This window comes from Diabrotica undecimpunctata, chromosome 10, assembly GCF_040954645.1.
Source record: "Diabrotica undecimpunctata isolate CICGRU chromosome 10, icDiaUnde3, whole genome shotgun sequence".
NCBI classification, from domain to species: domain Eukaryota; kingdom Metazoa; phylum Arthropoda; class Insecta; order Coleoptera; family Chrysomelidae; genus Diabrotica; species Diabrotica undecimpunctata.
Window position 1 is genome coordinate 70,087,959 of NC_092812.1, and position 22,504 is coordinate 70,110,462.

The window sequence follows — 22,504 nt, forward strand, 5'->3', positions numbered from 1 at the left end:
TACTCATCGATAAAGTCAGACTACTGACATCTAAATTCAAGCAGAAATCTTAGTCTATCAAAGATGATGAGGGCAATATACAGACGGATTTGGCAAGGTTATACATATTTGGAGGGCGTATTGTAAGTCGTTATAAGCCGATACTCTCGCAGACACCTACAACACAGCCTTGGAATTTGAACCTGACATATTTCCTTCCGACGTTGAATTTGCTCCAAAAACACGTAAGTTAAACAAAGCAGCAGGCTATGATTTCATTACCGCTAATGTCTTAAAGCATATTCTTGTAGGTAGAGTGAGAATATTACATTGTGTAATGAAATCTGGCACACAGGCGTCTAGCCTGAGGATTGGAGAAAGACCATAATCATACCATTACATATATGTAAGGTGATCCTTTATTTCCTGCACCTTCGGCTAGAAAAGTTCATAAGTAGGCAAATAGCACCTGAGCAGGCTGGGTTTGTGAAGGGCAGAGGTATTAGAGAACAAATCCTTAATGCAAGAAACATCATAGAAAAAGCCAAATAATATCAGATTCCGAAATTTGTATGTTTTGTTGATTATACAAAGTCCTTTGATAATGTTAGATGGGGCAAACTGTGGAGCATATTGACGACAATAGGTGTAAGGTGTATCTAAACACTTCGCTTACCTTTTTAACAAACTGTATCAAGATAACCTGGCATATATTCGAATGGACGGATGCCAATCTGATGAATGAACTTTGGAGAAGGAATACGCTTTTATCTCCGTTATTATTTAACATCTATACAGAGTTCATAATGCGCAGAGTTTTGAATAGTTGGGAGGGAGGAATAAACTTAGGCGGTGTCAATATCTGACTTGCGTTTCGCAGACGACACTACCTATCTAGCCTCTATTCCAGAAGAAATTACTAACTTATTAAAAAACTCGAGGTAGAAAGTGTTAAGTTTGTATTCATGGTTAACTACAACAATACAGAATCATGGTTATTGATTGCCAATAACACTTTTCTGAAACACGAACTATTGCTGGATGCGAGGTAGTCTTCTCTATGGCATATCTTGGAGCTCTAGTTACCAATACAGGCAGTTGTGAACCCGTAATTCGAAAACGTATACACCTAGCAGGAATAGCAATGATTGAACTAAACGGTGTATGGCGTGAGCGTCACACTACTATGAAAAACAAGAAGAGACTCATTTCAACTCTGATCTTTTCCATATTTTATGTATGCGTGACATGGACGGTCAAAGAATCAGATAGACGACGCATAGAAACTTTTGAAATGTGAACATAAAGGCGACCGTCTCTCTAGTACTGTTTACTCTAGAATTTTACAGTTTTTTGGTCATATCCATCTAAGCTATCACAAAATGGAGCAGTTGGTGGTCCAAAGTCCAATTGCTAGGTATGATCGCCCAAGTTCAGCTCATGGTGACACTCTAATTCTTTCTAATAATGATTTCTCTCCTATAACAAAATATGTCTTTCTGTTAAATGAAGCCTTTTTTGAGTTTTCATTGGTTTGAAACTATTCGAGCTACTGAAGCTCAATGATAAACCACAACACATCTGCTAGGGTGTTAATTACTATGATGCAGTGGCGGATCTAGACATTTGCCTTGGGAGAGGAACTTTCAACTTGAGGAGGGGGGAAACTTCTAATGAAACACCAAACAAAAGACATAAAAAAAGACATAAATAATAGGTTTTCGTTAATTTTGGACCTTCTTGGGGGGAGGATTTCCCTATTTACCCTCCCCTGTGTATCCGCCCCTGCTATGATGATGATTGTATGGCTCGAAATTATATTTGTAATAGAAAGTAGCTTCTGTATTAGAAAGCAAGTCTCAGGTGCATAAACTAGTACTGGGAGTATTAGGTAAGGTTGTGTATGATCATATATTTACTTTATATAAATTTGATTTCGGTTTAAAACTCAGAAATAAATGTTCCACAAAAAGAAATTCGTAATTTATTACTTAAAAATTTATACAATAAACATGTACAAGCGTTTTACAAATATTATGTTCGTTTGATACAATAGCATTCTTACTTTATTTCAAAACGAATTAAAATAATTTAAATTAGAATATTAAAAGTTCTTAAAGAAATGTTCAAATTTCTGTTCACTCTGTTGATTTATCTTGCTACACGCTTGGTCCACGGATGATGTCATAGAAGGAGGTCCACAACTGAATACACCAACACGTTGTGACTTTAAATAAAAGATAAAATTAAATTTTAATTATTTATATATAGACATAAACATATGTAAACCATTTTACTTTAATTAAGTATGCAGAGAATCTGAATTAAGTATGCATATTTAACATGTTTCCAGAAGAAGCATTCAAACGCCAATATTGGAAAATTCAAACTAATCTAATAAGAATTTACACAAGTCTTCCAAAACACCTGGTGTTTACCGGTTTATCAACAAAGGAATCTACCACCGGCATCCTAAATGCCAAACGTCAATTTAAGATCTGTTTTTGAATCAGCTACCAAAATTATATCGTCATCATTACGCAGCTGCTTCATCTATTACTTATTTTTTAATACATCATGCTTTCCAACGTGTGTCAAGATTTTTCGACATTTAAGTTGTAGCTAATATCACCTTATTGATTTGTACGATGATCCTTCTATTTTCGGTCAGAACATTTACTCAAACAAATCAAATCCAAATATGCCAGTCCCACACTACACATTGATTTCATTATCAAGGCTTTTTATTCCTGGTGGAATGATTTCCGCTTTCTTATAGTTTTTCTAGAGCTAGGATTAATACTATTACAGGAATTAATATTAAACTTAACAGTCTTCTGGGTTGAACCGCGTCGATTATCATTGCGCCGAGCTTTCGACATCCCCTTCGATGTATTCTTCAGGGCTTCTGAGGTCTCAGTCTCCCGAGTCCCCAGACACTACTACACTGATCACTAATCAATGCATTACTGGTGCTGGAAATAGAGGACGGGTCATTTATACCGTCGATGGTGACGTGGTTTGGGTGGAGGTTGGCGTGGGGGTTAGCCTGGGGATTGGCGCGGGAGTTGGCGCGAACATTTCTCACTGTAGGATTTTGAACATGTTATTTTTTTATGAAAGCTCTCCAAGTCGAAGGTAACCGTATGCCGTCATCTCTTGTATTGAGACAATTTGGCTTTTTTCAATTTCTATGGCTTCTCGGATAATTCTTGCTTTTTGGAAGCGGATGGGGTCTATGGTTTGGAGTTTTCAAAATCAATTTTGTGACCTGTATGAAGATGGTGTTCACCTAGAGCTGAAATTGAGTCGGAATTGCGAACCGATATGTAATGTTCATAAATCCTATTTTGGACTATACGATTTGTTTGGCCTATATAGGATCGGGGGCAGTCTGCACAAGGAATTTCATATTTGTCGATTTTGTCAGTGACACCTTTGATGTAAGGAAGAAAAGCTTTCATATGATGAGGGTCTGAGTCTTTGGGTTGAGATTGAGTGGGAGATTGATGTCTGAATACTCCTATTGATGTGATTTTCGCGTAACCGTTTTGGATGAGGGCTTGTTTTATACTAGAAAGCTGGTCTACTTGCATCATTGCAAAGGCGTATTGATCTGGAGACAAGCGTATTAATGACTGAATTAATTTGTGAAGGGGGATGATGAGAGTTGGCATGCAGGTAATGAACAAAATAATGAAAACCTTGGGATTGGTTTTTCTTTATGATAGCGTCGAAAAACGGTAGGGATGAATCAGTTTCCACCTCCATCGTGAACTGGATACTAGGGTGTATACCATTCAGATGGGTTTGAAAAGACACCAAAGCATCTCTGCCATGGGGCCAAATGACGAATGTATCGTCAACATATCGTAGCCAAGATGTGGGTTATATATGTTGATATATGTATATATATATATATATATATATATATATATATAAATAATGTCTTGATAAATAAAATGTAAAAGCGATTAACGGTCTCTTTTGTGTCCCGTATCATCAAAACTGTGGGAAATTTTGCAGAAATTTAATTAGGCAAGGTCCATTGTTAGATTTGTTTATAGAAAACAAAAATAGGAAATTTATTATACAATAAGAGAAGATTGTTAATGAAGAAAATACGATAAACAAATTATGACAGTTTCAATCTCTTAAATGAAATCATTTAAAAATTACAAAAACTGTTAGTAGGTTCTACTTAATAATCTTACCGTAGGATGTATGTACTGCACAGTTTTAAAGAACTGTGCAAACGCGGGTCTTCCAAAATGAGTTACTGCTCTTAAATTCGTAAACAATGACTTGTTGGATACTCGTTGGTAGTGACGTTCGCAAATATATAACAATATTGTTCTTAAATCAAACTTTTCGTAGAATTGGGTGATGAAAATATGAATACTCAGTAGCTGTTTTGTATCTTTATTTTCTACTTCTCGGATTATGTCCACTAACCATTCAAATTGCTTTTGAGTTCTGGATACCCAAATGAAGTACACCTAAAACAAAATAATTTATTAGCAATTTTGAGGATTAGCAAAAATTGTAATTAGAAACGCCAACCGCACATAGGGATAAAATCGAGGACAATTTTGATAGAATAATATTTCCCGTTACCTTTTGACAATGTGTTCTTGTTTTGCTGGCTTTTTGAGCTATGTCTTTCAGAATACTGGCGAACGGTGTCACACCGATACCTCCACCCACTAATACAGCTACATCGTAGGTATTCCAGTCCTGATGCCCTTCTCCATACGGTCCATCTAAATATAACTACAAAAACGAAAATTTGTGAGAATAAATTCTTAAATATAAGATAAAACGATTATAAAAAATTGCTTACTTTAGGCAACTTCATGCTAGCAGATATTGCTGTCTCATAAGTACTTCTTATTAGTTTGGTCCAAGGGCCTACAGATCTAATGTGCACTGTTAAATTATCTTGATCGGGTGCAGAAGATAAAGTAAACGGATGATATTCATTTTTATTAAGACCCATACAAGCAATTCTAACCCATTGTCCAGCTTTATATTGGAAGTTTTCTGGTTTCCTGAATTCTAGCATCGTCACGCCTAAAAATAAAAATAGTAGCGAAAAATATACTTTATTAGTACCTACTACTAAACTTTATTTGATATTATAGAGCGAATAAATCGCTCTCAAATTGCCATTCCTTGGGCCTACAGGCTTATAGGGTTATTATATTAATTGTTTATGACTAAATAATAAACTAACTATTTCAGGATAAAATTGTGGAAATAAAATACCTTTTCTACCTCTTGCCTGGTGCATACACGACGTGAAGGTGCATATCTCTCACTTCAGTTGACCGGAGTGAAGAGGTAACCAAGTCCAGGTATTATTTTTATAGATACCCAGTTCTCTAGCATCTTGGCACAAGTAATAATATAAAAGGCAAAAGAAACGAGAAACAGGATGGAAAAAAATGATGTGCTTCCCCGGATAGTAAACTAAACTTCCAATGGAGAGTTCCCCAAATGTATTGTTTTTTGCAAAATTTTAAAATGTGTTTAATTTGTAGAACAATTTTAACATTTGTTTTCAATACAGATTTCAGTCCTCTACAAATAGTTTTTGATAACTTTTGATGCAAAATATTTAGAAAAGCAAGAATTCAACAGTTTAGAATTTCCCATTGAGTTCCTTCGTACATACGTAGACACTGTGACCACCAATGGTCACAGCGTCTACGTATATATCTATGGAATTGCAAAGGATTTGGCTATGGTAGCCAAAAGGCTTATGGTTGTTGTATATATATTAGGTGTCAAATTCAATCAGGTCAATATATATCCAAACTTTTATGTTCAAAATCTAGAGTAGCACCAGTTAAAACGTTATTAACTATACCGCGATTAGAGCTATGTGCTTCGTTGCTATTAGCACAGCTGGCACAAACAACAATAAAGGATTTACAAATTAAGTTTGATAAGTGTTATTTTTAATCGGATTCGCAGATAGCCTTATCGTGGATAAGAGGTCCAGCTAGTAACTGGAAATTACTTGTAGCAAATCGTGTAAATGAAATTCAACAACTAACAGATGTGAGTGATTGGTATTACGTAGCGACTGATCAAAATCCCGCGGATCTCGTCTTTAGGGGTATGAGCGTTGATGAGATACATATGTCAAATTTGTGGTGGAATGGTCCTAGTTGGCTAACTACAAATGATCTAAAAAAATTTATATCTAGTAAAATCCTAATTTTTGAAGGTTTACCAGAGCAAAAGGCTACTGCTCATCACTCAATATTAATTGATAATTTTAATTCGTTCACACGTTTTTCAAATTTAAATAAACTTAAGGTGAAAGATTTATGCGATAAGGAAAAAAGAGTGGGTAACCTTGGCACAAAAGGAGTCTTTTTCTGAAGACTTTGAAAGATTAAGTTAGGATTTAAGATTGAAACACAATAGTACCTTATTATCTTTGAACCCATTTTTAGAGAATGGTATTATCCGAGTGGGTGGCCGGTTGCAGAAGTCAACCTACGAATACGATAAAAAATATCCAATAATTTTGTCACCTAAACATGTACTAACACGTTTAATTTTAAAATCTGAGCATCAACGATTGATGCATTGTGTGCCAACTATGTTGTTGGCTTCGATTCGAGAAAGGTTTTGGCCAATATCTGGACGTAATATTTGCAAGGGAATTGTCAGGAACTGTATCTCATGCATTAGAGCAAAACCTATACCTGGTAATTACATTATGGGAGAATTACCAGCTACACGAATAACACAATATTTACCTTTTATTATTATAGGAACGGATTTCGCTAGTCCGTTTTTGTTAAAAGATCGATTGACTAGAGGTTCTAAATTAATAAAAGGCTATGTATGTATATTTGTATGTTTGTCGACAAAGGCTGTGCACCTAGAGATTACATCTGATCTAAGAACTGCTTGTTTTCTAGCTGCTTTTAGACGATTTGTGAGCAGACGTGGAAAACCAAGTAAGGTTTATTCAGATAATGGAAAAACATATGTAGGTGCAAAAAAGGAATTACAAAGTCTTAAGAACTTCCTCAAAAATCAAGCGATATCGGAAGAATTCAATAGTTACTTCACCGAGCAATGAATAGATTGGCATTTCATACCTTCCAGAGGGCCAAATTTTGGAGGGATCTGGGAAGCCGGGGTTAAGAGTTTTAAATTTCATTTTAAGAGGGTTGTGGGAGAAGCACATTTAAATCTAGAAGAATTTCACACAGTACTGGTTCATGTCGAATAAATTCTTAATTCACGTCCTTTATGCCCTATAACATCCTCTCCTGATCAATTAAATCCTTTAACTCCGGCTCACCTTCTTCTGGGAAGAAGTTTAGTTTCGCTGCCAGACAGAGATGTCAATCAAATACCAGAAAATCGTCTCAAGCGTTTCGAGAGATTACAAAAAATTCTCCAGCATTTTTGGAGAAGATGGAAGAGAGAATATCTTGCTGAACTACAAATCAGAAATCAAACCAACAGTACGAATGCAGTCATATTACAAACATGTGATCGGCTAGCAAATATGAGAATGCGCGCTGTGTTGAATGTTGAAAAATTTCGTGTTGCCAAGATACTGATGCGCAGAATCCCCCCCCTGCGCGGAATTTCCCCGGTCGCCCCTACGCTTTTTATTTTTATTGTAAGTACATTTAAAATAAATTCTTACTTGAAGGTAAAATTTCTGCCTTGATAACGGGTATTTCCACTTTTTTTCTACTAAGACTAATGGTTGCATCAATTGTGAAAAGTATAATTGGTCCCAGTAGGAAGTAATACAAGTATGGAGGCTGCAACAAAGAAACATTTTGCAAAAGAATAATATACTTATACAATAAAATTACCTGAATCAACCTTCCAGATCCGTGCAAAACTAAAAATATGAAAAAGAATGGGTACAAACTGTGAGCATACCAAAACCAGTTGTAAATCTTTCTTCTGATAATAGGCAGAGCGAAAGAATACATCACTACCCATATTATTGTTAATATAACTCCAGTAAATCCAGTCATTGTCTGCCAACACCAATAATGGAATTTGGGAAGTTCATGGGTCCTGAAAATAAGAGTCAGTAAATTTTAAACTAAAAAAATAGTAATTTAACTTCTGGCTTGAAAGAAATAACTTCTGGATAGCGGCTTATATCTATATTATTTTTAATGTTAAGTGTGGACTTAAGCATCGAGTAATTGCTCCAAAGGCTTGATGGCTTCAAGATATTTTTTCATTTTTCCACTAGATATGCAAGAATACCTTCTTTATTTATAGTATGTACATTTTTATCATTGCTTTATTTTTGAATTAAATCGTAGATCAACTCATACATCTTTCTTGACTTTACCGGCAATAATTCATAAATAACGGCTTTGTAGTTTCCCTAATCTCATCTGCAATCATTTCGGCTTCACTTTCACTGCTGATTTCCATTTCTTGGAATTGAAAAACGAAAAACTCAGCGAAAAAACACGAATCTTAAATGACAAGCGTTGTCATAATAAAATACAAAGGTGATGTTGTTGTCAAAGCCGTTACCTAGCTACCCAAAATCGTCCCGAAAGTGAAAACATTAGTCCCGAAAGAAGCTACTTTCGGGACGGCTGCAGAAAAAAAAACATTTAGACGGTTGTTTAAATTATAGTGTAATATTTTCAACTCATCACTCTGTATATTTTTGTTCTCCGGCTATTTTTTTATTAGATGAGTAAATACATCTATACAGTGGTGTAAATAAGGATCAGAGAACAAAGGCGCACTCATTAAAAAGAAGATCGCCAGATGAATCAAATGATGATGATTAGGGAGCGGATTCTATGCTAAACGCATATTGCTTGCATATTTTGGCATTTGAGAACTTTACCAATGTTAGGAAACATGTATATTATGTGTCTATTTAAAAACATTTTTGCCCAAACAAAAAAATTCCAAATGCTGTCCAAAACCAAACGCAACAACACACATTAGAGATCAAAGAACTGCATGTATAAAATACCCTGTAAATGCAACAATTTCCATATGGGAGAAACCGCAAGACTACTAAGTGTCAGAATAAACGAACTTGAAACATACATCAAAAATAGGGACTTCGACAAATCAGAGATATGCAAACATTTCTGGGACAATGAACATAGAGTACAATGAAAAGATGCGACAATAATTATGAAAGAAACAAACATGAAAAAAGGAAAAACCAAAAAGCAGCCCTCATCCTACTCAATACAAAAAATTTGTAGCAAACCCATCCGCAAAATGTAGTAGGCTTTGGTTGCCAATACTGAAAGACAAACTCAACAACAAGAATATACCAACAATAGTGGATTAAGAAACTCTAAGACACATCATCTTCAATCATACACAATAGATATGCAACACACATATTTTATACGTCAAAAACCCACGCTCATATCTTTTCAGTCAAAGCTTGGCTATTGTCTATAATACCGTGGCTAAGTGTGTCAATTTTCAATTTTGTGAAATGACACAATCTCGTTAACACCTTTGGCGGTTATATACTCTTTTTAACAAAATTCTTAAATATTCTTTTTTGAGAACGATAAAAATGTAATTATCATTACAATCAATTAAATCCCATATAAACACAATATTTAACATAGTTTACTAATATAATATAAATATCTTTATTTGATACTTACGCATGAAAATAATTTCTGAACAAGCATGTTAAATCATCAGCAGTCTGGGTCGAAATGTGATAAAAGTTAAAGGCATGTCCTATGATGTGCAGAACTAAAAAATAATAAACAATATTGTTAAGTTTGATACAAAATTTATTTCATTCAATTGTTGCTCTCCTGAAATGGGTGCCTTTCCAGATCTACGTTACAGCGTATTAGCTTTCCATAATGTCTTGAATAAAAAGAATCTTTAAACAGGAATTATGTACCTGAATTAGGATCGAGAAAATTTCAGTGGACTAACACACCAGCACATAGAGAGAGAGAAAAAAAGAAATTGATACTGACGAATAATTGTGCGGTGCTTATTGTTCAAGTCTCTGCAGAAATTACTAAAAACTTGTCACTGCTTTTCTTTCTAACCAATACAGTTTGTTCTTTACTTTTTTTTTCTTATCTTTTTATTATTTATTTATTTGCCTTTATATTTTCTTATCTTCTAGTTTTTACTTTGTCACTTTTAGTTACAAGCTAGCCTGATTGCTGCCGAGAGCAACATGCGAGGTAATCGTACTGTAACGTAAACAAACCTGCATGGCAGTTACATCTAAAATTAACTCTCACGAATGGTCTACTGAAGGCACTTGGACTTACCTACATTAATATTAGGTCTTATATCTATAATGGGAGTTATATAGCTAGGAACCCTTATTTCGTCTACACTCGGGGGGACCAGAATGGACACGATTAACAAAAATAAAAAAAAAACAGTGGATTCTAAGAAAGACTGAAAATCCAACAAAACTACTCTCCAAAAGAAGGTTCACCGGAGAAACTTGAAAGAAAAAAGCTCAGGAACATGGGACATTATACTATGAGAACGGTCAACTAAATTATTATGGAAGAGCTGTTGCAACTTAGCATATCAGAGGTACTCCCGACGTTAAAATCACAAAAATAGCAGAACTGCAACTTCCTCTCTAAAATATTGTGATAGTGGAAATATAAAACTGCTCTAATGGAAATTTCTGCAGTTGGACGAACATAAATTTACGTATGTTGGGGACAGTAATGAACCAAAGCCTGCCACAATTACTTCCATACAGGAGGCAAAGGTAAAATTCATATAGATGGAAGAAATGTAGTAAAAGCAATCAGCTAGATATCCAAAAATTTGAGAACTAAATTTTAAAGAAGGGGAAATAACCTTGGGTACACCAAATTTTCAAATTAGAATCTGTATGTTTTTTAGATTTGATGTGTGTAGTCAGTAGAAATTGTTAAATTACCCATAGGAAAGTTATTGGCTTTTACCTGGAGACATGACTTGTGAGTGGAGTTTAATGAAGGGAAAGAGTATGGTACAAAGGTTTCACTACCAGACACAAACAGTGTCTAGTGTCTGAAAAATATGCAAAGAATGACGGTTTATTAAAGGTAAAATGAAAGACAGAATACTCAGATTTTTTTAAAGAGAAGGATTTAGTAATTAGTTAAAACATATATATTGATATCATATCAATTTTGTAAATATTGTCAGATGTTTTGTCAATTACATCAATGAAAGTAATATTCTACGCTGCCTCTAACGGTATTATTGACATAATTAATCGATGATAACTAAAGTATGTTACTAGATCAGATTAGATTTAAAAAGGTGGCCTTTTGGCCTATTCCACCGCGACCTTTTCAGATCTATTGTAGTCCTATAATCCTAGATAACATTCTCTAGCCTGACCCTTTTTATAAAGTCTAGTAGCTTCGAGACTGTACCTTCCGTGTAGTTATTTGCTGGTGGATTTTCTTCTCCTAATGCAAAGAACCGCACATTTGCCAGACTGTCACACTGACAAAAAATGTGCTTTGCTGTTTCTTCTTCGAGGCTACAGAATCTGCACAGGTCATCATCTCATAATCCCATCAGCTTCAAGTGGCTTGAAGTTCAATGCCATTGTTCCAGTCCAATGAATGGCATTGATGAGCCTTGTTTGGCCATTTCATCTGCTTTTTCATTGCCCTTATGACCCTGGTGCCCCGGTACCCAGGCTACCGTAACCTTGCTACAGTCTCCTTGTTTATTTAGGGCACACACGCAATCCCATACTAGCTTAGAATTGACCTCTACAGAATTGAGTGTCTTAAGTGCTGCCTGACTATCTGTGAACATGGCAACTGAACAGAACGTTCTTTCTGGAAAACTGTCACATCCTTAGATAGACTTACCGGGAAATGTATCCCCTGATTTGTCCCTACTATGCCGGCTCCCACACCCTCCGATGTTTTTGAGCCATCCGTGTACCAAGTAGCAGCAGCTTGTATGGGTACACCTTGATTCCAGTCTTCTCTGCCTGGTATCTTAATAGTGAACTTATTGTTAAAGCTGTATCTCGTAGCTGTTGCATCAATAGGTTTCCCCATCACAATATCAGCTTTTAGCTCCTCGATTAGCTTCCTGTTGTCAGTACCATGCATCTGGCTTATATGTCGCTGACTATGGATTAATCTGTGCATCATTGATCTAGCTTCGCCCTGTATAAAGATATGAAGTGGTGGTAGATTCAGCAGGACTTCCAACGATGCAGTAGAAGTTGTTCTTATGGCCCCCGTAATACACAGGCATGCTAGCCTTTGTGTATTACCTAGCAGCCTTATTGCTCCCACTTGCTGCGTCTTTGTCCACTACGTCACCGAGCCATAGGTTATCATGGGTCTAATAACCCTTGTGTATAACCATAGAGTCATTTTGGGGTTAAATCCCCAATTCTTACCGCACATTCTTCTACATCTACCTAGGGACATAGTAGCTTTCTGTGTGGTTTTCAGAATGTGAGTATTCTCAAGGACAAGGTATCATGTTTCTTTGGCAAATGAAATCTCTGTTCTTCCCAGCACCGGTGGTTTTAGGCCTTGTGGTACTGTTTTTTTGGTGAAGTTGACGATTTGTGTTTTCTTAGCATGTTATGCAAGTATGTTACTAATATTGTATACGGTATAGATTAGGTACGCGAAGCGAAGTGGTGAAGAGAGTCGAAGAGTTATAAGTATGTGCATGACATGTTTAGCGTTGCCACCGTACCAGTCGGTGTACCAAGTCGCATTTGATGTTTCACATCAAAAAAAGAATTTCAATTGCACAACCAATGGGTGCGAGAAAAGTGGTAGATAGCATATCATCTGGATAGACAAGTGGCTCAGAATAAGAAGGTCTAGACCCTCTAAGCACCACTGATGATGATGACCTTCCTGATAATAACATTTTGATAAAAAAAATAGTTTTTGAAATAAATTATACCTGTAAATATAAATGCCCAATATGCGATATATTTGTGTATCTCTAACGTAGCATCGAAAGGAAAATACTGATTAGCGACAGTGTCTCTTAAAAATGTGATAGTATTTCTACACATCGTTACCAATAGTGAAGAATATGTAAACATCATAGCAGATGCAGCTCCTCTGGTAACTGTAACACCATATCCTGCTATTCTTCTTAACCCTGAATGTTCTCGTTCTACAGAATAATCTAAAACACAATTAAAAAGTGGTCAGTCAGTAATATACAATATTGCATAATATAGACTTACAGTATGCTCGTTCGGCAAATACACCTAGCAAGACCAAAGTATAGAGGCTCATCCAAAATATTTCTTTTGATTTTAATTCGATAAATTTAAGAGCTATAGCATATTTTTGTTCTTGAACTGGATGAGTTTTTATAACGACTTCTTGATCATCATCTATCATCTTAGCACTATTTCCTGATTCATCAAAAGAACCTCCTCCCTTAAATCTGGCTTCGATTTCTTGCTTGCTTCTACAGATATAAACGATTTTATGGAAATTATATGCATTCAAGAAGAATTATTAACACCTATGCTAACGGAAATCATACTTACTCATAAATATTCTCGATTGTGTCCTTAGCCTTAGCTAAATATGACTGATCAGCCTCTTTGATACCTTTGAAACCCAATCTGGCTGTGTTCAGTTTCTTTATGTCGTTTCCAATCATTTTCTTGAAATCTTCAAATGTTAACTTTTGCTTATGCTCTGCTCCTGCATTTTTCAACATAGAGCTAACAGTTTTCTGAATATCTTTGTCATCTACTTTGCCTCCGCAAGTCTCCAAGAAAGAACTGCAATTTTAAAAATAAAATAAGTAGAGGCATTAGAGGGAAAGTATTTGCCTCGAAAGAGTGATTCATATAAGAAAGCCAAAAGAGTTGCTACATTTATAGGCAACTTAACATACAGACACATACATCCTCTAACTAGTTAGTGTGGTCATCACCCCACATTAACCTTACATGTAACAATTGGACTGACAATGCAAGTATGCCAAATCGATATCGAAGGCATTAGCCGTAGTAAGAGCAAATTTCTCAATAAGCTTCTGCCGAAAAAACTTATCGACGTTGTTACAGTTCAACTTTTGTTTTTGTAAGTTGTCAGAAGCAGGTCTCAAGTCAATCATGCATCGCTTATTCTACCAAATCGTGCAAGTCTGTAGTGTATAAATAAAAAGTAGAAAAACATCGAATGGAATTCCATTATAAATTAATCTTGGACTACGTAAAATATTGTGACGATCTCGTAAAAATATCTGTTATGCACATTCGCGAATAAATTAAAATGTTAATGGAGATTTTTATTGATACCTAAAGCAACCATTTCTTAATATTATATTTCCAAATCCACCATATCTTAATTCCCTTTTAAATGCACAAAATACAGCATGTAATTATTTGACAGATACAGTTGTGCCTCTGTAACAAAATGAGTGATTGCATCGATTATACCGTGGTCTCTAAGATATCAATACTTTTTTTGGTAAAAGAGATCTACTTTCGATAACACGTTAAAGTCAAACTTTACAAGCCTTTTAAAAATTTTCGTAATACATGATATTAATAAGATAGTTCGGTAGGATGAAGGTAGATCTGGTTCTTTATTGGGTTTTAACAAAAGACAGACTATTCTGTTTATAAAACTGTAAAAATAGTTTTGTTTCAACCACCAATCATTAAAAATTTCTAGCAGGATAAAATTTCCGTTTAAAGTACTTTATTTATTATTGTGTATGTGAACCCTTCAAAACAACGGATGCTATTTTTGGATTTTTTAGTGCTAATTCGGATTCAGGAAATTTATGATGAAAGGCTGACGGAAACATTCAAAATCCTTTTCTTGGGTGAGGTGGATTATTCCTCTATATCATTTATAGCTTGCTGTGTATCTTTGCTGCTGTCGTGACTCTTTTCTATTCCTTCCTGTACTTCCACTGAACTTTCCAGTCTTTAATATTTAATGTTCTTATATCTTCTTCTACATCATCCAACCATTTTCTTCTAGGCCTTCTCTACACCTGAGCCATAGTGGTGCCCAGTTAGTTATCCAGGTAGTAATAAGGTACTCCTTGTTACATTGGGGCCCAGTATCGTTCTTATTATTTTTCCATAAAATTTTAGAAGGCTATCTTCCTCTTTCTTGTCAATCGTCGTTATTTCCATCCCATATGTAACAACAGGTCTTATAAAATAAAGGTCTTATATAGGTTCATCTTTGTTCTCTTACTTAGAGTCTTTTGAGTTGCTTTTCAGCAGATTCATATTCATTCCATATGTTTTATTGGCTTTTACAATTCTTTCCAATTATCTAATTTTTCAATTGCTTTTATGAGTATCATCTTCGTATTACCTATAACTAGATCATCCGCAGTGGCCAAAACAGGTATGTTTTAAATAGAATAATCGAGTGCATTAAATTTTGTGGAGCGTTTGAATTAGTTCTAAGAGGTCACGATCAAAGTTTGACATCTACGAATCCAGGGGTATTTCGAGGACTTAAAATTTAATGGGAGAAGTTAACACTATATTGTAAAAACATTTAACCGAAAATAATACAACTTTTTGGAAACTTCAAAAACTATTCAAAACGAACTTATGGATCTAATGTTATATGTCGCTCGTGGATTAATAAGCGAAGAGGTAGAAATGGTAAACTTCATTCACAATTATAAGAACTGACTTATGCAGAATTTAAAAGTATCCCGCTGATAAAGTCGAAGCCATAAAGAGATTTGCCTCTTCAGGTAAATAGTAAAAAGGGCCGGCTTAACGAATTTTATATTTTATTTGGTATTTACATTACACATTTAATTTAAATAAATATCTAGATAATTAGGGAAAAAATATATAAACTGATAACTTATTCAATATACAAAATCAACAAATGCAAAAGTATTTTTTTATTTACTTTTTACTTTAAATGTATTATTTAATTATTAGAAGGCCATGAATCTAAACTTGGACATAATTTTTAATACCTACAAACATTTTAAAATAACATTTTCTTGTATATCTAAATTTAAAATCACTTTCTTCTTCAGTATTAATTAATAATTATAATTTTCCCTATCTACCACTTAATATTTTATAAGATTATTGATCAATAATTTTATGTGATGCACAACCTTTAGTGAAGAATAATTTTTTTTCGTGAAATTATTAACAAAGAAATTTATCATTTTTTGCCAACTTTTTCAGACATGAAACGGAAAAGTTAAACATAACAAGTCAACATGAATAAATATGAACCTTTTAAAACGAGTAAATCGGTACTCACCTGAGGGACCGCAGACGTTCGGATACAATTAGCGTCTATTTGTAAAGACAATGACGTCGACTTTACTAAAGTAACAAGACATTTCCTTAACACATACACTACACATTACTCCCCTGAGTTAGTGATAAGTTATAGTCTAAAAAAATCATTATGAAATTGACTGGCCAGTTGGTTGTGAAAACCAGTGTCAATAAAACACAAAACACACACACAAAACGAGTATAAATATTACATCACATAGATATTATGTAAAATCTGTGTCACTATCACTGACGTCTTTTAAATTGATATGTTGTATATTATATGTAGGAAAATATGAATTCTCAGCTTTCATGATATGTGAGACTGCATTTTTCCAACTGTTCGCATCAATTTTGAGTACTTCCTTTTCAATTAAATGCAGGACAGATGCATTTAAATGTGGCGAAGTATTATTTCTTCGAACTCTTGACTTAAGATGATGCCAAATATGTTCGATTTTGTTAAATACACAGTAATATGGTGGAAGTCTTAAAATCATATGACCCATATTTTCGGCATAATTATCACAAAAGTATTATTTTTTCAATGCGAAACTTTTTAAAATGTCCAATAAATCCTTCTTAGTATTATCTATGTGAAAATAAATATCTTTGTCATACAAGTAATTCTGTATTGTTATTTTCATATCGCTTGAACTGGGAATTTTATTTAATTGTCTGCTATGATATGTTGCATTGTCCATAACTACAACACTATTAGGGGGTATGTTGGGTATTAACTTATTTTTGAACCAGTCTTCAAATATATCTGAAGTTGTGTTGTCATGGTAATCGAGAAATGAATCACTGATGTTTTTAGCTGATAGAGATAAGGCATTTGGAACCCATCCGTCGACTGATCCAGCATGGAATATTGTTATTCTTTTTCCTCTACTAGAAGGCGCTTTTGTTGAACAAGATTGACTATTATCTACCCAACCTTTAGATGGCGTATCGTGAGTATCAAACCACGTTTCATCTAAATAAATAATAGGTCGATTCTCTCGACGATACTGTTTAATTTTGTTTAAATATTCCATTCGCTTTCGCTTTTCGTATTTCGCTTTAATAAAGCTCATCAGAACAGTTATTCATAGGCTTTCTCATAGAAAGCCTATGAATAACTGTTCTGATGAGCTTTATTAAAGCGAAATACGTATCAACAGATACATAGACTATTTTTGCGTGAAAGGAAATCTTGACTGTCTTTAATTTTACTTTTATAACAATACTCAACTAATTTTTTGCACAAACTGAACACTCAAACGACTTTACAACCAATTCCGTCGAAAGCAGACTTTTAAGTGGTAGTTTGTCATGGTACAACTCTCTTCAACTTAAAAAACAATTAACGATAAATAACAGGTAGAAAGTTATATAAATTCCAAGTAATTTAATTAAGTTAAAAGTTTACTCATTATAACTGTATATACGGGTTTGTCAGTTCTAATGTGCTGTTTGAGATATTACCCGTTTTCCCAAAACTTATTAATTTCCACGGCCGGTCCAGTCAATTTGACTAAATTGAGATCTTCATAATTTTGGGCGCTTTTATTTCGTTGAGACTTAAAATAATGATTAATAAAAGAATACAATAATTATGGGAAATTTGTATGTTTATAAAAAGAGTTTTTTGACATTACGCTTGAATGATAATATTTGATCTGATTATATGTACTAACCTACAGTTGACTTGCCTATATGCCGGTCCTGTCAGCTTGGATAGCTGTGATAATTATACAACAATAGAGTATTTACAAGGGATTATTCAGTTTTACGGCTGTTATTAAAATAACTTTTATAATGAGACACTAAATTTCTGAATACAGTATACCTTATGTGGCAATCGAGGCTGATGAGACTACGGACGGTTCCGTTCAAGATCAAATGGTTTTAATTTTAAGATATACCCTTGGCAACCAAATCTTTGAACGATTTTGGGGATTTTTTACCTGATTCGCATAATGCAGAGAGTAAGTGTATTTGGAGCAACTTAATAAAGCAAATAATTGACGAATGTACCCTCCACACTTCGTCTTATGTGACCGAATATGGCGCATAACGAATAACACATAGCAAGGTGTGGTGCCGCCATTAGAATTTATTACGCATATTCCAGGATAAATGGCTGAACTATTTGAAGGTCATTTTTCAGACTTTAATTTGGTAATAATATTTAACTGCAACGCTTGAAAGAAATAAAGCGAAAAATATTAATATACAAGTTTAAAAATAGACGTACTAAAAAACTTACTGTATCATAGTCACAAAATCTTCTTGTTTCAAGTGTCCAACGCCATCAATGTCATACATATCAAACAATAATTTCGCCTTCTCTTCTTCAGTTCCGTCAGCAAAGATTATCATCAAATCAACAAATTCTCTAAATGAAATAAAACCATTTCTGTCTTTGTCGATTAATGTAAACATTCTTTTCACGAATTCATTAGCGGGTGTCATACTTAACGCGTCTGCAAATTCTGTAATGGTCAATTCTGTGTCTATCACTTCTTTCGCTACATGTGCATCAACTTTCAGTATTTCAGTTTTTGAATGACTAATTTTGAACGCTTGCGCAAAAACTACTCGGAAGAACATCTCCAATCTTGCTTGTCGATTATCTTTGGTTACAATTACTTTTAATGCTGAGCTCCAGTTTAAATTTACTAGTTCTTTTTTCACTATCTGACTCTGTACGAAGTGTTTTTCGAATTCCGCCAAAAAGTTGTTACGTAGAAATTCCGATTCAAACGTAACTACCTAAAAAAATACAATACTTGATTGGAAAAATTGAACTTATTAGGTATATATCTTATTTTATTTTAATAAATTCAAACAAAAAAAAAATAAAATAGCAACGGTAAAAAGTTATTAAACTAAACTGGGAAGGCATTAAAGATCTAGCACGAATTCTAAAATCTAATATTACAGATCTGCAGGCTGGATAAACTAGTAATATTAAGGGCACCCTCTTGTCTTGAGACCTCGTCGTTGGAAACGGATGTACCTACTAAACAAGTATGTAGTCACCCATGATACAAATATAAACCTGGTATCCTTATATCATGGTAGTCACCTACATGCGAATAAGGATGCAGAAGGTAAAAGGAAACTACTGGAATAAAGATCATGGAAATCGGAAACCAAGATCCGGCAAGTGAGAAATATGTACAAAGTTAGAGTTCAATGACCCTAACTGATTTATTCTTGCATGTGAAAGAAGTTATAGCCCCAAGAGAAACAAAAAGGAATGGATAAGCTGGTTAACAACTCTCAGTGATTGTGATTCGGTATTAAACGAAATGCTTAGTTTAAAATTTGCAATATCTTTACATGTATGGTATGAATTGTTATCGCGTGAGTTATAGCACAATGACCCCTAGAATCTAGTATATTCAATCACGAGAATTCAATAAGAAATTACTGCCTATCAGCACCGAACTTTCTGGAACCTTGCAACATCATTTGCGACGTACTAGATCAGCAAATTCAGTAAGTGTAATTATTATAAATAAAGCATTGTAAAATTACCTTTTTTCAGTCTCACAGTCTGACATTAGTGTGATATTAATCTGATATATTTGTATTTGAAGTCTGACTATTATATTTTGAATTGTAACTAAAATCTTTGTTTGAATACACTAGGTAAATAAAAGTTTATTTTGAGTGTTGGTTCTTTTAAAAAAAAAATGTTTTTCAAAAGAAAATTCATAATTCGTGTTCTGTGATAATCATATTATGGCAATATGTACAAACCCATTTCAGCATTGCCCTTAAACATTTTTCATACCTACATTTTGTGACTGTAAAAAATGCTTATCTGATGCTCAACAATTTATTGACAGAAGCTGTTATGATCTGCCGAACGAATTTAAAAACAAAAAGAGTGACGAAAACGAAAAGGGTCTTTGATTATAAGGGCGAGGATCAACCTATACAGTGCCCCAAAAGCCGGTATGAAGTAAATTTTTTAACACTATACTTGATTTAATTATTACCAATATGGATTTGAGATTTATGGCTTTAAATCAACATCATGAAAATTTAGGTTTTCTGTATGATGTAACTAAATTTAAAAATATTCCACACAAACAAATATTAAAAAATTGTCAAGATTTGCACACAGTTCCTCTGGCGCACCCAGGGGGGATGTGTAGAACACAATAATTATTGTATAAATACACAATAATTAATTATTTATTCATTATATTTAGATATATGTAGATACCTAATATGACTTATGAAAAAGTAGACAGAATGAGTCTGTTGCAAGTAGCATGCGCCTACAGGACTGTATCTGCCGCGGCCTTGTGGACTCTCACGGGTTGTGTTCCTCTGCATGTATTAGCAGTAGAAAAAAGACATCTCTATGAGAGGAGAGAGCATTTTACAAGAGCTATATAAAAAAGAAGAAAGGGAAAGATCAATGGAAAGTTGGCAAGAAGAGTGGAACAACAAGGAAGATGTTGCCAAGTGGACCAGGATGCTGATCCCGAGCCTAAGGCACTGGGTAGATTGCCTGTTTTAGGGCCTATCTTCATAGGTTCAGAAACACAGATACAGATAAATGCTTATACTGCGAATATTCCGACATTGTTACTCACACAATGCTGAAGTGTAATAGATGTATAGTGGAGATAAACAGAATGTATAAAGAAATAGGTATGAACCCTGTGACTGTAAGAGAGATGATCGTGAAGATGACGGGAAGTACGGAGGGATGAAATAGTGTTCACAATTACATCCGAGCAGTCATCAAAAAGAAAGAAGAAGAAGAGAAACACCAACCGGACCAACGATAGAGATAAGATCTAATTACTATTTTAATGGTAATAAGCCGCAATTGAAGGTTGAAATAAATTTATTGACGTTTGAATTTTTGATCTTTGATCTTGTACTGATAACTTGTTTATACTCCAACAATTAATAGAAAAAAGAATAGCGGTTGGTACCGAAGTCTTTATCGACCTAGAAAAGGCGTATGATACAGTTCCAAGACTTAACTTGTGGCAAGCTTTATAACAATTCGACATTAGTCAATACCTTTTAGGAATAAATCACAGAAGTTTACAGAGATAACACTACTTATCTAAAAATCGGACATAGACTATCAGAGCCAATAAAAGTAATTAAAGGACTAAGACAAGGATGCAGTATGTCACCCTTACTGTTTAATTTATATATTGAGACAGCCCTCCAAAATTGGAAAAAACACTGCCAGGGAATGGGAATCCCTATAGGAAATGACGTACTGTTCTCCCTGAACTTTGCGGATGACCAAGTCGTCCTAGCTCAAGATTATTATGATCTAGAATTTATGATAAAGCGTCTATACAGAGAATATTTAAAATGGGGTTACAAGTCAGCATGAAGAAAACAGAATATTTAGTTATCAATTCAGATGCAAGGTTTGAAGTGTTGATAGACGAGGACGTGGAAATCAAACAAGTGAAAAAATTTAAATATTTAGGTGCACTCATTGCTAAGAACGGCTTGGGAGAAACCAAAATTAAACATCGAATTAATCAGGGAAGTAAAATTGTAGGATGTCTGAACTCCTTATGGTGGGATCGCAACATTTCCAAAAGGAACAAAAAAGAATAGAGTAAACCATGGTTGAATTAGTTCTTTGTTATGGACAATTAATGCAGACCTGAAGAGAAGATTGTTGGCAGTTAAAATGGATTATTTGAGAAGAAGTGCTAGAACATCAAGGCAGGAAAGGAAGACCAACAAATCTATAAGAAATAACATGAATGCTACAGAAACGGTCATTGACAGAATAGAAAGAAGAGGTTCAAAATGGTTTGGAAACCTATTGAGAATGGCTGACGAACATTGGCCCGAAATCTTCACAAATGGAAGCCTCCGGAAGAAGAAAAAGAGGTAGACCTCGACGCTCATGGAATGAAGGAATTAGAAGAGCGATGGAATCGAGAGGTTTGGAGGAGGAGCATGCCTTGGACCGGAAGTATTGGCGAAGGAGAACGGGAATACGGCGATAGCAAATATATAGTCGTATAGTATAGGATAGTCTCCAAAATGTACTGTATTTACAAGTTGGATTAATGTCAAACGTCAATAAACTTATTTTAACCTTCAATTGTGGCTTATTACCATTCAAATAGTAATTACTTTAAAATGCCACAAGAAAATAGCTTCAGAACAATGGATAAGATTTAGATAAGAGAAGGGAGTGTTCCAAAAATGTCGTCACACTTACAGCGGTCACCC

At 34.5% G+C, this 22,504-nt stretch overlaps 1 protein-coding gene across 1 annotated transcript in view; it reads right to left on the minus strand.

Annotated features, from left to right (window-relative positions):
* Positions 1-1,934: 1,934 nt before the first annotated feature.
* Positions 1,935-22,504, minus strand: part of LOC140452368 (dual oxidase 2-like) — a 60,670-nt gene continuing 40,100 nt past the window's right edge. Inside the window, exons 12-22 of the mRNA XM_072546574.1 lie at positions 18,525-19,030; positions 13,523-13,762; positions 13,211-13,440; positions 12,919-13,149; positions 9,645-9,738; positions 7,839-8,049; positions 7,664-7,784; positions 4,823-5,052; positions 4,597-4,752; positions 4,194-4,478; positions 1,935-2,206 (exon numbers count right to left, since the gene is read on the minus strand). Coding sequence (XP_072402675.1) covers positions 2,084-2,206; positions 4,194-4,478; positions 4,597-4,752; positions 4,823-5,052; positions 7,664-7,784; positions 7,839-8,049; positions 9,645-9,738; positions 12,919-13,149; positions 13,211-13,440; positions 13,523-13,762; positions 18,525-19,030 — 2,427 coding nt within the window. The 3' untranslated portion in view covers positions 1,935-2,083. The remainder of the gene's footprint in view (positions 2,207-4,193; positions 4,479-4,596; positions 4,753-4,822; positions 5,053-7,663; positions 7,785-7,838; positions 8,050-9,644; positions 9,739-12,918; positions 13,150-13,210; positions 13,441-13,522; positions 13,763-18,524; positions 19,031-22,504) is intronic.